This window comes from Melanerpes formicivorus, unplaced genomic scaffold (assembly GCF_026170545.1).
Source record: "Melanerpes formicivorus ecotype bairdi unplaced genomic scaffold, bMelFor1.0.p_v2 SCAF_18, whole genome shotgun sequence".
Lineage (NCBI taxonomy): Eukaryota > Metazoa > Chordata > Aves > Piciformes > Picidae > Melanerpes > Melanerpes formicivorus.
Window position 1 is genome coordinate 7257306 of NW_027142370.1, and position 16435 is coordinate 7273740.

Below are 16435 nucleotides of genomic sequence, written 5' to 3' on the forward strand. Positions count from 1 at the left end.
TAAAAATCCATTGGGATAATATAGGTCATTGCATTTCCACAAAGTTCTGCTCCTGCTTTTATCCCCTCGTTTTCTTCTGTCCTCAGGAGATAACCAGACTGTAACTACTGAAGTCCAAGCTGCCTCATTCTCTTTTGTGGCAGAGATGGAAAAGAGCAGGATGTCTTTAAGTGGCAAATAAGAGACTGAAATAGATGAAGGACCAAAATGTGTTGTGTAAGTGGTGACTCCTCCAAGGTCCTATAACTAACATTCTCCACTCTTGCTAAGAACTGAAGAGCAAAAAATGGCTAGCATTAAACTGGTGTGATCCTTCATAATGCTCACCAGGCAGTGGAGGAGAAATGGATATTTAAGTGGTCGAGGAGAAGGTCCTTGGAAGGAAATCATTATTCAGTTGCTAGAGAGCAGTGGGGATGAAGAGTAACAGGGATAGAAACAGGAAGAAAAAGAAAAACCTGCTGATATGATTACATCAGGCAGTTCACCATCCAAGTTCTAGGATGGTAAGACAAGAATTTCAGATTGGTTTTGCATTATTATTGCATGCTAAGTGGAGCCTTGATCCGTGATGGTGGCAATGATGCAATATACATAGAACCAGTAGCAGTAGTCTGATAAAACAATGCATTTTTATGACTAACAACATTAGTTTTAACCACTTCTAGTTGGAGAGTTGATGTGTCTCTTTAGAAGAATACCCTTACAAGGAGGAAACCTGCATTTTTTAGTGCAGGTACAGCAGCAGACCATGTAAATCAATAATGGAATTCATCTAGCATCACTGCTTGCCAGAGAACAAGAATATCCTTATGTCTTAAGGGTCAAATAACTTAGATAAAATGTCACAGTAACATCTGTGAGTGATGTACAGAATCTTTTCATCATCTTTTCCTCTAGTATGTTTAGTCACACATTAAAATTCCCATGGTTATGAAAGAAGCATTACAATAGATATGAGGAGAAGTCTAGATTTAAATCCTTAGCAATAGGGACTTTTTGCTTGCAGTTATTTACTGAATTGGAACAATAAATGTGAGCTTTATTCTTAAACTTTACTATGCTATAAGCTAGTAGTTCAGATTTTGAAGAGATTTAAATAGCTCTTTAAATCTATCAGCAGAGTACATCTAAATGATTCTTCTGGCTTTTCAGCACTCTAATAAAGTTAGTGGCATATGAAAATATTTTCATTCTACAAATATTTTGGTGTTGACATGAAGTTACTATATATTCAATTCAAAAGTAGTGCAGTCAGACAACATTTTTGCAAGTGCTGAGGCAAACAGCAGGGCCTCCCATATGTCTCCCACCACTCCAAACAGCAGCCAACATCAATAGGAGATGCCTGACTGGGTCCGCTCAGCCCAGTTTTCTGCTTCCCACAGTGGCCAAAGAAGATGCTGCTTAAGCAGAGCTTAGACATAGGTGTGGGTTTTTTTAGAGATACTGTTTAGCATACTTAATCATCAGTGAAATGAAAGGGAATATATCCCTGGGAAACACATCCCTGGGAAACACTTTGGGCATAAGCCTAAACTACTCCCTGTGACCACTTCTCTCTTTTTCTGCTTCCTCTTACTTGGGGCTGGCTCTGCTCTGCAAACCACACAATAGCAATTTGATCCTTTAAAATGTTTTCTCAACGTTTACAGGCTAATTCAGCAGTTTTTGGTAACAAGTGCTTTCTTTGCACAGTCCTGGAAGTACTACTGTGGCAAAAGAATTAGTAATTCTCCATGTCGTTGAGTTCTTGAGTGTCCATCTTCAGTTAATTGAAAGGTTTGGTTTGTTTTAAAGACAGTCCTGACTGATTTTGTTCAGACCTTTGAACCACTTTCAAACGTTCCACCTTCACTTAGTTGAAATGAATAAAAACTAGTGGTGCAAATGGAAAGGTTTCCTAACTACTTTCCCCTTAGCTGGAACCATCCTCTTAATTTGCTATTTGTAAAGGCAGTGTCCAGACATTTGAAAACTGAGAGTGTCAAACTTCTGATCCAAGGAGATTAGAAAGAAATCTGGAAAGGTCTGAAAGTTGCTAGAACTGCAACTCCTTTGATGATTTTAAGCATGGCATGAAAATCAGAGTTCTCTGTAGAGGGAAGCAGCCATTTTAGGGAGAGAAATGAGTCACTGCAGCAGGGCAAGGAATGGCTGCTGTGCTTCTCGGTGCAAATAATGCAGGGGTTAAAAATGTAAAATGAGTAGAATTTAACATCACACGTTGACAGACCTTTGAGTTTTCCCATCTCCCTGCTAATGCAGATTTCTGCATTAATTATGTATAAAATTGTGATCTGTACTGTCCTGAAAAACTCTTAATGGAAGAAAATTGAAGCTGTGTTAAGAAAAAGGTGTTTTTCCAAGAAGTCTGAGTGTTGTCTACTCAAAACTATGCCTGTACAGCACAGCATTTTCTTAGCATTCCTTGGCTTGTTAGTTATTTTAAGTATCCATCAAAGTTTTCTAGTAGCATTTACCAGGAAATGCTATCAGAATCTCTGGTTCTTCCCTCCTTCTCAGGGAGGGAAGAAAAAGAAAGCAGGTGTCTGTATTTTTCTTGCCTTGTGCTTGGATATTTTGGTAATTGCAGGTTTTTTACTTGCTAGTCCCTCTAGAAACATAGCAAGCTCCCTTGTGCAGAAAAGACAGATTGCTTTCCTTTTACTTGACTGCACCTATATTTTTGACTTGTGTGCCCTACAGTAATGCAGAGGATTCTAAGGACAGGAAAAATAAAGAAAATTGTGCACTGACCTAACTTACACTGATAAACCAGATGCTTAAAAATCTGAGTCTTTTGCAAGAAGGGTATGGTGATGTACATCTGGTTGTTCTCATCTTTATTTGAACTTTCCTGTGTCAGTTCTCTAATAATACTGAGGAAAGCATCATTTAAGCATGAGACCTTGATTTTAACAGGCCATAGGCACACATTTTCCTAGTTTTTCATGTTTTAATCCATGTCTTTAAATACATCACACCCTTTTTAATGAGTGTTTAGCATGTCATTGGACAATAAAAGGGCAGTGGCACAAGGACAAAACTCATAAGCTCACATTCTGGGATCTGAGGTCCAAATTTGTTTAACTCATTTCTGATTGGAAGACCATGAGGAAAGACAAATCTAATGCTATTTCTGGGAGATTTGAAAGTTTTGGCCTCTCCTGTCCCAAGAGAGAAACTGGATATATCAGAATGAATGAATGTAATGAATTGACTCAACACCCAGAGGTGATCAGTGTTCATCCCTTAACAAAATCATCCTTCTTGTTAAACAGAGTCACATAGCACCCATTAAAATGCAACAGAAGTGCTGAATGCCTCTGAAAATCTTGTCCCAGAGCTCAAGTTAGTTCCCTGAGCTGCCAGACTGAGAGTCAGCCCAAGGGTGTTGCATTGCACATTCACCAAAGGGATGGAGAAGGATGCTCCAGGGAGGTTCATTCGTGTTACCTATCCCTCACATTGAAATGCCACTACTTGATCTTTCCACCTACTGGGGAGAGCTAAAGTTTTATAACTTCAAAACCTAAATGATCCAAGCGTTTTAACCATGTCTAGTCAGTGTCTCTGGCTTCCTTGACCATCCAACTTCAGTCTATGATCCAAACAAACATATACTTACTGAAAAAAATGTGAATATCATTTATTTACAGGTAAGTACTGTGCAAAGCTGTGGATAGGAGGAAAATTGATTTGGCTCTTAGGAGAACTAAATCAGCTTATTCATTTAATAAAAATAACAATTGAATGTGACCTGCTGTGCAAAGGATTGTTTTTAGAGTTAACAGCCTACTGAGGTTGCAAAAACCTTCTTACAGGGGTGTGTGTAACGTGATTGTTTCTCTGCAGTCATGCCAAGACAATGAGCATTTTAAACATCTCTTTAAAAGCCAACCCCTGGGGTATGTTTATAAGATTGTGGTGAAAATATCATCAGCATTTAGTGTCTGTCAAATGGGGTTGGTGGAGATACACCAGGAGGTACCTGTTTGTAGTGCCTCTTGGAAGATGTGTGAGATGGAAAGCTTTTGTTATTCACCGTGGAAAGCTATCTCAATAAGTCATCAGCGTGCCCTTGTATAATACTGAATGATGTCTTATTCTGGGGAGGATGAAGTTGTTTATTTGTCTACATTTGCCAGGCAAATTCGCTCCCATGTCTGCATCATTTACAAATATAAAGTCCTGAACTGCTTTGGGTAATTCTTTCTAATATTAATCGTCTTGACAAGGTGAAGTCTCGTCTACGTGCAGTTAAAATGAGATTATATGAAGACTAGTAGCTATTCCCTTCAAATGTCTGCCTTTTCCTGGTTTACCAGACTTTGATAAGTTTTTGCACCATGTTAATTCTCTATCCAATCTATCTCCAGCAATGAAATCTGGTGTATTTTTTAGGCTGCAAAAGTAGCCAAGTCAAATAACGTTCAGAACTGTTTTGCTATCAAAATGCTTTTTCAGATTACACAGGATTCTGGCTCTGCACTGGACCTTAGGCTATACCATATATTAAATAAAATAAGGACGCAACTGGTAAGGTGCTAGATAAATTACATTCTAGTTGCAGTTTCTAAGGCAAATGGCAGGGATAAGCCAGCTCATGCTCAGAACAGATCAATATTGTTGGCAGAAGAATAACTGAGTTGCAGCCCATGTATGGCTCCCATTTGTGTCACACATTTCCATTTCTACGATACCCGTCTGTTATAAACGCACTTAGTGCCAAGTGTCTGGCCTAAAGTGCCTGTCTTCTCTTTGTAGCATTTCAGACCTTCCTTGGGAAAGATGATGTGTCCCATGAAGTAGAAGAGGTTTTGGCAGAGTCTCGAATCCAAAGAAATACCAAGTTAGTGTCGGTACTTCAGCTGCTGCGAACCCGCGCTGTGCGATGGCAGGTCCTTACGGTGGTCGTCACCATGAGCTGCTACCAGCTCTGTGGGCTAAATGCTGTAAGTGTCTTTCTTCAGGCCTTGGCATCTCCCAGGGTGCTGCTTGCTTGCTTTTTTTTAATGCAAGGTTTGTGCTACATCATTCACCATCTTCTATGGCTTTCAATTTTTGTGGTTTCCAGTTAGTAATGACTTTGTTAGACCAGCATGAGGGAAGGTCCATGGAGACCTGCATCATTTGAGTTCTTTTTTAAAAGTTAGTTAAAAAAAACAGAGATTCTCTATTTCTGCTCACCTAAGATCTGGTCTGATATACACATGTTCATTGATGTCAGGCACACTTGGTCTTTTCAGTAAAGATGTCTGCTTGGGTTAATTCAGGCCTATACTTTCAGAAGTCAACACAAGTTCCTGTAAGTGATTTTAAGGGGCTGCACTGGGTGTTTGATTTTTGTTCTTGTTTCATACAATTTGAAGAATAAGCTGTGCTTCAATGTACCTTTCTTGGAAAGCAGAGCAGAAGAGGAAATGCATCTGAGGCTAAAGGATGCCACTCTCCTTTTCCATCTGTTGAGCCTCCTGCAGCAGCCAAGAGAAGGCCACAGGACAATTTAGGTTGGAAGGGATCCTTGGATATCATCCAGAACAGGCCCCTTCCAAGAGCAGGATTGACCTCAGGGTTGGTTCAGGCTACTAAGGGCTTTGTGCTGTTGAGTTTTAAATACGTCCAGGGGTGAAGAGTCCACAGCCTCCCAGGGCAACCTGTGCCAGCTGTTCTCACCACTCACAGCGGGAAAAGCATTTTCTCTACATCTAGCCAGAAGTTTCCTTGGTGCAGCTTGTGACATTGGGCTTAGATGCTTTAGGTTGCACAACAGGAATGTTCTCCTGAAGCACTTCAAGGCAAAAGAGGGGTTTGTTATAGTTGAAGAAGATATTTGCATGAAAGTTAATATTATCACTGCTGGAAGGAGCTCTCATTGTGGTTTTCTGCACCACAACATACTAAAACTTGGTTGGTTGGTTGTTTTTGCTTCAGGGCTAATCAGCAAGTGCAAATGCTCAGCCTTATCTTAGGTATCTCCTTAGCTTTAACACTTCTAATACCAAAGTCATTTGTTAAAGGCTATTTGAAAGATCAGTGCTGTTAGAACTCTAGTATCTAAATGTTTTCAGCAGAATGCTAGGAGGCAACTGGAAGATTTTTTTCATACTATGGTGTGAACTATAAAAAACCAATTGTATAGGTGGTGTTTTCTTCTAATGGCAGGAGTTCAGTGCTAATGATAGGCTATTTTGTTCCTTATTGTGGATACTTTTATAAGAAAAGAAATGGAATTATCTCGTCATTCAGTCTTTCTGAGATTTATAAATGCATAAGTGAAATAAAGACACTTAGAGTAAGAAACAGACTGTTCAAATAATGAAGCATATTGCCTGGAAAAAAAAAAAATAAAGGCCACAGCTGAGTTTTCAGGGGAAATAGAAGAGTTTTATGGCTTTGAGGATATTTAATAGATGACAGAAATCATCCAGCATTCCATGACCGCATTGTCATAGCTTGACTGGGTGCCTGGGGTGAGAGTGAGGCACACTCAGTCCAAAAGGGATGCTAGAGCTGTTTTCAGAGTGCCATTGGGTGACCAGTTTCTGAACCCCTCAGAAAGACTCTCTCAGGAAACCTGTGTGTCAAGTTGGCTGGGGGTTTTGGGGTTTGTGTTATGCCTTTGTTTCCCTTCTCATTCAATGCCACAAAACCTGAAAAGACTTTGCTCCTCTTCTCATGCAATGCCACTAATCACGAAAAAAAATGATTCATACAAAATTTTTGTTGTGAAATTGATTATTGGTAGTAATAGTTAATAGTAAAATAAGCAAATAATAACAGAGGCCGAGAAAAATAGCTAGATCACTTGAGTGAGAGACCAGGTTTCAATTCCTTGTCTCTTTTGCTTGGCTTTCCTAGCTAATGTTGCTCAAGTCATCTGAAGCACACAGGTATAGGTGTGGCAGATACTGCTGAACCTGGGTCTTGGTTTGCCTGACTGCATCTGTACTAACCTGCTGGGCATGAGCCAGTGTCAGCAAACGCTTCCTTCTAACTCCAAGCTTCCATCATCTGCTTTGTCTGTAGTGCCCTGTTAGTCAGTCTGGCCTTTCCCACAGCTACCATCTGGGCAGGGCATATGGGAAAGTTGGACTTCTTTCAGGCGAGAGTCTCAGGTCACTCCTGGGGGAAATCACCAGCTGGCAGACTTCTGTAATCATCCTGCTGGTATCAGAGAACACTTGTCTCCTTTTAAAGCTTTTACTTTACAATGAAAATGTGTTTTGGTTAAAAACAGTATATTTGCTGGTTTCTGCAAGCAAAAGAAATCATAGTAAAGCCCCAATCATTGTAATGTATTCACTTACAGCAAAATACCAGAGAGGATAATAATGAATCTGACATAATAAATCTGTATAAGTCTCTTTTTGGCTGATAAAATGTATCCATTATACATATAATCCATGATCAATTTAATTATCTTCCACCACTTAATCTCAGCTCCACAAAAGACACAGAACTGCAGTGAAGTTCTCGCTGGTGAACTTCATCCTTTTTCACATAAAGACATACACTTCTACTGCATATTGCTTTCAAAAAGTCATTCCCAAAGTGGAATCCTTACTCTCTCTGGGGTCTGTCCTTAAGGCAGAGAAGGCTGTTTTTCATGCTGGGTATGGGGGGGTCCATGCAGCAATTCATTCTGTCTGAAAAGGAGCAGTTTCTGCAGCGCCTCCTCAGCACCTCTTCCCTTGTTCTCTCTTCTGTTGTTCCATGGCATTGAAGTATTCCATAAAGTCACCCCAACCTGCTTTTGAAGCAGTGTGGCTCAGCCACATGAAATCTATTTGTTTTCTTTTGTTCAAGCTTAAAGTAAGTTTCTTTGATTTACTCCTCAATCGAATTAAGCTGAATCAAGTTGAAGCTGTTTGTAATTCTGCCTGGGTCTGCAAGCCAAAGTACAGCTGTTTTGTGACTAATCCACCTGAAATTTTCACCTTCCCTTCATTTGTTGTCTTGCCCAGCCTGTGGTCATTTGGGAGTGTTGGGTATATGTTGTAGTTCAAGCCACAATGACTAATATCTCATTTTCATCTCTCTGCTACAGATCTGGTACTACACAAACAACATCTTTAGTGAAGCTGGGATCAATAGTGAAACAATCCCCTATGTTACTCTAAGTACTGGTGCTGTTGAGACTGTAGCTGCTGTTTTTTCTGTAAGTATGGTTACAAAAACCCATTAGAACACTAGGCTTTCAAATGACTAATTTCATTTCCTTATGCAGATAAAAATATAAACAGAATAATATACTGAGGATTAAGTCTAATGGTTATTAAAGCAATTGAAAATAGTATTTCTAGGTTTAATTCTCAGCCCAGTTGGTGGCTGGGCATGTTGTTTTAAGAAGATACTCCCTAGTGTGTAGCTGCCTAAAAGGATCATGATAAGTTGGTATATCCTGACATGCTCTGTATGAGTGAAGAGAAAGAAGGCAGAACACCAAGGCCCGAAATATATTGAGTAATAACTCATAAATGTTTTCACCTTGTAGAACAACTTTGCCTGGTAGCAGTTCATTCACATCTCAGCATCTTCTGGTGTGCCTGCTGGGAAGCACGGCAGCATTGTTGGAGCAGGTTGGTTGTACTGTTAGATGTGATCCATGTGGATCACAGAAACAGCCATCTGTCTTGCTGGGCACATTTTAATGACACGTTTTCCGTAGCAGCTTACTAACAAGGAGGAAAAGTCTTCAGCCATTTGAAAATGTGGAAGTAAATGTTTGTAACCTAGCCTGGTGAAAAGCCAGCCAGATTGCTAGAACAAGGGTGTCCCTTGTTGTGCTAAATTCTGCTCTTTCATTCACTAAGGGCAAGCAGGCAATCTTTTATGACACAGGAGCTCCTGAGCAGGTTGTATGCCTTTGCTGTGCTCTGAACATAGAGGAAGGTGTTACTAGGAATAGCCATACACCTTGGGTTTTCTCCTCTTTCCTATTTCAAACTGGGGAAGTTGACTAAGGAAAAAAATACACTGAATGAGCAAACTAAACCTGAAAGTTTTAGTAAGTGAATACATGATTAATTCACAGGATCACAGGATGTTAGTGGTTGGAAGGGACCTTTGAAGATCATCAAGTCCAACCCTCCTGCCAGAGCAGGACCATAGAATCTAGCACAGGTCACACAGGAACACATCCAGATGGGTATTGAAAGTCTCCAGAGAAGGAGACTCCACAACCCTCCATGGCATCCCATTGCTAAAGGCAATACCTTTCTGTTTGCACTGCAATAAATAGCAGTGGGAGAAGCCTTTGGAATGGAAAGATGCAAAAGAACAAATAATTTTCCTTTGTTAGAATTTTTCCTTACCTTCACATACTGTATACGAGCTACTACAACACTGGACACGTCAGACAAGCATTTTTAAATGTCAGCAGAATGATTTTGACAAAGAGAAAAAAATGGCAGAGCAACTGCTTATGACCTATAAAATGTTACACTAAATCCAGCTATCAAGTTTATTTTCTTATAGTCTAGGACAGAACAACTCTCAAAGGTCACCAAGATCTTCTTCTCATCTTTGTGAATTTCCACAAATCTGTTTTGGGATTTAAATAAATAATGGTTTTGGGGGTTTTGGGAGGAGTTTGTTTGGGTTTTAACTAGAGGGGCATTCTTTTTAACAGATGGGAATAGTGAAGTATGGAAACCTCTTCCTCTTACAGTCTGTGATACTGCAGAAATGCTGCTTTGTTGAAGATAAATGTAAAAATAATAGTGATAATTCTGCCAGTGATTCAAGTGAAGAATGCACCTCTTTTTATGTGGAAACAGGTGACAAATACGTGGAGATTATGCCATTATTTTAAAGCTACTCTATAAGTGGAATTTGTCACCTTTTCACTTCCTTCTGTGCTACCAGATTGTGGGGTTTATACAGGGCACATGTTTCATCCATAATGAGATGGATGTGTCTGTCTTGGTTCATGATCATAGAATCAGTCAGAGTTGGAAGGGACCACAAGGATCATCTAATTCCAACCCCCCTGCCATGGGCAGGGACACCCCACACTAGATCCGGCTGTTACCTGTGGAGGAGACTCAGGGGTGACCTTATTGCTCTCTACAACTACCTGAAGGGGGGTTGTAAACAGGCAGAGGTTGGTCTCTTCTCCCAGGCAGCCAGCACCAGAACAAGAGGACACAGTCTAAGGCTGCACCAGGGGAAGTTCAGGCTGGAGGTCAGGAGGAAGTTTTACACAGAGAGAGTGATTGCCCATTGGAATGGGCTGCCTGGCGAGGTGGTGGAGTCGCCGTCACTGGAGGTGTTCAGGAGGAGACTTGACAGGGTGCTTGGTTACATGGGTTAGTTGATTGGGTGGTGTTGGGTGATAGGTTGGACGTGATGATCTTGAAGGTCTCTTCCAACCTGGTTTATTCTATTCTATTCTATTCTAACTTTTTTTTAACACCCAAGAGGAGTGCTTTTACTACTTTTTCTGTTTAAGCTACTTGCTGTGCCTCTGGAAATGCTGCTGTATTACTATTTCCAAACATGGATAGCTCAGACTTGGTGCTAGGCCACTAAATTCCAGTTTAGGTACTTAAAATAGCTCATTTCTTTGTTTTACAACTGTATAAATCATGCTGTAGGCAACTGGATATACATAAAATCATGAATCAAAAACCCAATTCATAACACTCAGTCTTCTGTTTCCCTCCTTTTCCTGGGTGCAAGATATTGCACATGGTGTCATAAATAGACCTGACAGTGATGTAAATGTGATTATCCATTTTAATCTTGCTATTTAAAATGGAAATAACAGAGTTAGCTTGTCACATTAAGTCTAAATCTAGACATCCAGTTTTACTCAGACCTCTATCCAAAATGCATGAGGACAAAAAAAAAAAGTGTGGCTACTCTTGGTGTTTGCATATGGATCAAACTCCTTTGCAGAGCTGAGACATCCAGAAAAAAAATTTAAGTGTTTTATTAGCATAATTTAGGACCAGGAAATAAGTGACCTTGCTTTTGAGCTGTAGAACTCACTTGCACATTCATTTTAGCCCGAGAAGCTTGTCTGATCTTTTTTAACGTGCTCTGTTTTCATCATGTCAGCCCTGATAAGTGCAGCTGACTCGTGAAAAGGCTGACATTTGCTTTTTAAACTTGATTTGCAAGTGTTTCCTGCCACACAAAAGTTATGTGAACTGTTAACTCAGCTTGCATAGCGGTTGCCTTATTATCACCCGACGTACGTGGTGACAGAATTTTGGTGGCAGTTATTTTTCTTTTTTGTATACATTCTCAGTGGTTTCAGCTGTGTATGGCTGGCTATAGGCTTCTGCAAATGCATATTTATGATCACACATAAACAAGCAGCAGCCCACACAAGCTGGCAGATAACTCGGCGTGGTATAACACAAAGCGGATGTAAGAGTCTCTTCTTTTTTGACTGCAAATACTGAGTTTCTTGTTGTTTCATTTACTCTACCATGTACTACATTTTGGCTTGTTATGGGTCTTCAGTAGGTAAGAGTTGCCAGTGCATGGCGGTGGAGCATTCAGAGCTATGAATACTTGAGAGCTGGTGAATCATCTTCCACTCTCATGAGTCATCAGCATCTTAGTGGATTTTGCAAGTTAACAAGTTTTGGCTTTTTCATTTTCATAAGTGCAAATGAAGTTATTGTCTGTTTATAACCTCAAACCCAGAATTGTTTTAGTCAAGGGCCCTTGCTCCTACAGAATAATCATTAGACTTTTCCTCTCAAGTATTTGCTGGAACTTCAGAGTTTATCTGAGCCTTTTTTGTTCCTCTTCTTTTCTTTTCCCCATCAAGAAAAAGGGGGAAATCAATTCAGCAGGGAAAAAAAAACCCACAAAACTGATGTATTGTCATAGGTTTCCTAAAGAAATCCTCAAAAATAAATTGTCCTACTTAGAAATACTGCAGATGTAAACAGATGGTGGACTGGTTGTTGAAGGGTCTGTGTGCTTAAGCAATTCACAAAGCCTTGGTGAAAGATGGGATTTCCTGAGAGGCTTTTCTGTTGTGGACTGGCTCCCTGTTGAACATCTGCTGGTGGGCCCTGCAATGGTCCTGACCAGCAAAGTCACAGGCTCATGTCTTTCTAAACACATGCCTTTCATGAGAAAACTTTATAGTTTATAGCCAACATGGGTTTGGTTGCACCTGGTTTTATCATAGAATCACAGAATTCTTAGGGTTGGAAGGGACCTCAAGGATCATCCAGTTCCAACCTCCCTGATATGGGCAGGGACTTCTCACACTAGATCAGGTTGCCCAGAGCCACATCCAGCCTGGCCTTAAAAACCTCTGGGGATGAGACTTCCACCACCTCCCTGGGCAACCTCTTCCAGTGTCTCACCAACCTCATGGTGAAGAACTTCTTCCTAATATCCAATCTGAATCTACTCATTTCTATTTTTTTTCCATCCCTCCCAGTTCTATCACTCCTTGACACCCTAAAAAGTCCCTCCCCAGCTGTCTTGTAGCCCCCTTAAGGTACTGGAAGGCCACAAGAAGGTCTCCTTGGAGCTTTCTCTTTCCAGACAGTATAGCCCCAACTCCCTCAGTCTGTCCTCATAGGAGAGGTGCTCCAGCCCTCTAATCATCCTCATGGCCCTTCTCTGGACATGTTCCAGCACCTCCAGATCCTTCCTGTAATAAGGGCTCCAGAACTGGACACATTACTCCAGGTGGGGTCTCACCAGAGCAGAGTAGAGGGGGAGAATCACCTCCCTTGACCTGCTGGCTATGCTTCTCTTGATGCAACCCAGGATGTGATTTGCTTTCTGGTCTGCAAGTGCACACTGCTGGTTCATGCTGAGCTTCTCATCCACCAGCACCCCCAGGTCCTTTTCTTCAGGGCTTCTCTGAAACCAATCACTGCCCAGGCTATATCAGTGCTTGGGATTGCCCCAACCCAGATGCAGGACCTTGCACTTGGTCTTATTGAACCTCGTGGGGTTTTCTGTGAGCTTGATGCTGTGTAGTGTCCCATTTCAGCAGAGACAGGTGTGTCTTGTTTAAATCTGTGCCATATGCAGATGTACTTTTTTGGGTTGAGACTGGTGATACAAAAGGTAGATTACACATGACCACTCATCCAGAGTAGACAAAAATAAGGGCAATTCCCTGGTATGTCAAATTACACATGCAGCATTTATTGTCTAATTCATATCAAATTGCATGCAAAGCATCTACTGCAGAATTCTTTTGTCTCCTCACAGGTCCATCAGATACCTTTTAATCCCTCAGAACCATAAAAAATGTCTCTTGGTTAAGTGTATGTCTGGCCACATATGTTTGTAAGATGGATTCATGAATCTTAGTGGAGAATACTTGGCATCTTGTAAAGTGGCAGTTGCAGGTTTGGAACATTTGGATCCTGTGAGCACAATGTGAAATGTTAATAGCATCAATGCAGGTCTATTTTAAACACAGCTCTGGAATAAATTCTATTATGGAAACTGTCAAAGTTGGTACATTTCCTCATTTAAGGAAATAAAGAATGCTAAAGCTCACCCCAGAGCTTCTTGCTGCGTTCTGCAGCATCACAGTGCAGATCTCTGCGTTTTTGCACTTGAAGCTTATATATTCTAGACCATTATTCTAGAAACTTGGTGTAAATTTTTAAGCCATTCAATCAATGTGCAATTATTTATGCCTTGGAAAAGGAGAATCAGCTTTCAATCATCATATTAATAACTTTTATACATCTACTCTACAGCATTTGTGTAATTATTTAGCTGTTGCACAAGAAGTTAAATGCAGCAATAACTTTGAAATCTACCACAGTAATGGTACGAAACCTGAGTTTACCAGTTGCACATTTTCCCTCTCTACATGGCCACATTTGTTCTGTGGTAGGAAATCCAGGCATAAAACTAATCCAAAGTGCTATGTTGATGCTTTCCTAGATTTTGGAGTGCTCTCAAAGAAGGATACTCTGCAGACTTGTTGAATTGTGTGGAGATAATGGTGAACGCAGTTAGGAAAATGTCATAGCTTGCTAAAAGGCATAAAATCAGCTCTCATGGATTTGTTTTGCTCTTCAGATTTACTAGGAGAACATATTACATGGTCTGGGTTCTCCAGTGCTTTTCTGCTCCTCAGTGCCACTTCTTGTTTTCCAGGGCTTAGTTATTGAGCGGCTGGGACGCAGGCCTCTTCTCATCGGAGGTTTTGGGCTGATGATTGTCTTCTTTGCGGTCCTTACTGTCTCTCTGACTTTGCAGGTAAAATATGATCACTATATTTTTACTTTCTTCTCTCCCTTTCCAAAAATGGAGGTGTTAAATCTCTACAATGGAAAGAGAAAAAACTTCTCTGGGTTGGCTTGAAGTCATAAACTTCCAGAGTTGTGACTTCAGTGTTTCAGGAGCTTGTATAGATTCTTTACAGGGATTTCACAGAGACCAGAGCCTTTAATACAAATCATCTAATCAAGTTCTACAGAAATACTGTGATTTTCTAAAGTAATCACATACTAAATTCTGAAAGAGGCTTTTTTTCCCCCCCATATACTAAATAGGAATGTCTTTTATCTCCTCAGAACACCGTGTACTGGCTTCCTTACCTCAGTATATTTTGCATCCTTGCAATCATTGCATCATTCTGCATTGGACCAGGTATGTCAGTATTTTTTCATGTTTCTGTACACATCAATGCACAGGTTTTGTGAGGAGTTTGTTTTGTTTTTTTTTTTTTTATACAAGTATTTTTACACAAATCACTTGCAAGAAATTTTCCTTTACTGTTATCTGAAGGCCACAAAGAGTTTAAGACAATAAAAGGTGACAGCAACAAAAAGCGATAGCCATATTCATGATAAAAACTCATGTACACGTGCATTCCCACTTAGGTGTCAGCATAATTAGAGAATTAATGCTTAAATTGCAATCAGTTCCAAATTAAAATGTTGTGGGGTTACTGTGGTTTTGTGAATCTATAAAAGCACTCAGCAGTGCACGGAGGGTTTAGGCTACGCCTTTAAAATTTAGCTACAGATTTTGAGCAGAAAGGCAGAAAAATATAAACAAATCACTATTGGGTGTAAAAAGGAAAACAAAAGATTATTCTAGACAAATTCATTGGGTAAGTATCTGGAATAAGAGGAACTGTGCCATATCCATTCTTCCTTTTTCTCTTCTCTTCTGATCTCTGGCTGGTTTTGCTCCACTCGGGGGAGAGAATCTCTGTGCTTTGGCTGGCTTTGTCTAAGTCTAACTTCTCTTCTCCTTTCTCTTGTCCCTTTTGTACAGGAGGGGAAGGGGAAGGCAGGGGGGAAGAAGCTAGTAGTTTCCCCTGCTTCCTGGCCAGAGGCACCCTTGTTCTGTTTATTAATTGTATATATCTGTATAATATTGTAAATCCTGTATATTTTGTACACATTCATTGCATTCCATTGTAGAGCGTACATTTTGCTTGTAAATACAGCTTCATTTGCTTCTAACCGAGTTGGTCTGGTAAAGTTAGTGTTGGGGGGGAAATTTCAACCCACCACACAGTGGAAGGTGACTGTTTTACTTATCAGTGTTTATGTTAGTGGTTCAGTGATGATAGGTTACAAATGGAACACTGGTGGAAGGGGATGGAAGGGATCAGTTTAGTGTGGTTGCTTTCTTCTCTCCCTTTCCAAAGATGGAGAAGCATTGTGAGAGGAATTACACCTACTCTTTTTAGGAAGATGATGGAAAAGTTAGATGTCCTGATGGTGCACTTCTTTTCTGCCAGTTCTCTGAATGTATGCATTTCAGTTCTGATGCCTTCAGGTAACTGTTTTGTAGGTAGTAAGGTATTTATCAGGGAGATTTTTTTCCAGCCTCATTTTGATTACTTAGAGGTGGATACAACTTAGAGATAATCCAATATTCACAGGTTGGTTTTGTGCCTGTCTGTTTGGGGGTTTTTTAGCAAAGACCTTTTTAAGAACTTCTTTTTTTTCTTTAGCAAAGAACTTTTTTAAGGTCTAAGAATTTAATAAAGTCAGACCTTTTTCAGAATGAAAAGGCAAGAGCAACAGTCAAGCCTCAACAAGGGCAATTTTACACAGAGAGAGTGATTGCCCATTGGAATGGGCTGCCCGGGGAGGTGGTGGAGTCGCCGTCACTGGAGGTGTTCAGGAGGAGACTTGACAGGGTGCTTGGTTACATGGGTTAGTTGATTAGGTGGTGTTGGGTGATAGGTTAGACACGATGATCTTGAAGGTCTCTTCCAACCTGGTCTGGTCTATTCTATTCTATTCTGCTCTATTCTATTCTATTCTATTCTATTCTATTCTATTCTATTCTATTCTATTCTATTCTAATTCTGACTGGACTATGGCAAAACATTTAAGCACTGGAAGATATTGCTCAAAGAAGCCATGAAACATCGATCCTTAAGAGCTATTCAGAACTCAACTGGACAAGTTCACAAGCAACTGGCCCTGCTTTGACCAGAGGCTGAACTCTA

The 16435-nt window shown here is 40.4% G+C and overlaps 1 protein-coding gene across 3 annotated transcripts in view; it reads left to right on the plus strand.

Annotated features, from left to right (window-relative positions):
* The window catches only part of SLC2A9 (solute carrier family 2 member 9), an 81795-nt gene that overhangs the window by 45753 nt on the left and 19607 nt on the right, over nucleotides 1–16435 (plus strand). For all 3 annotated transcript variants that reach the window (XM_068149481.1, XM_068149480.1, XM_068149482.1), the window contains 4 exons: nucleotides 4771–4958; nucleotides 8054–8164; nucleotides 14116–14217; nucleotides 14535–14610. In XM_068149481.1, coding sequence (XP_068005582.1) covers nucleotides 4771–4958; nucleotides 8054–8164; nucleotides 14116–14217; nucleotides 14535–14610 — 477 coding nt within the window. The remainder of the gene's footprint in view (nucleotides 1–4770; nucleotides 4959–8053; nucleotides 8165–14115; nucleotides 14218–14534; nucleotides 14611–16435) is intronic.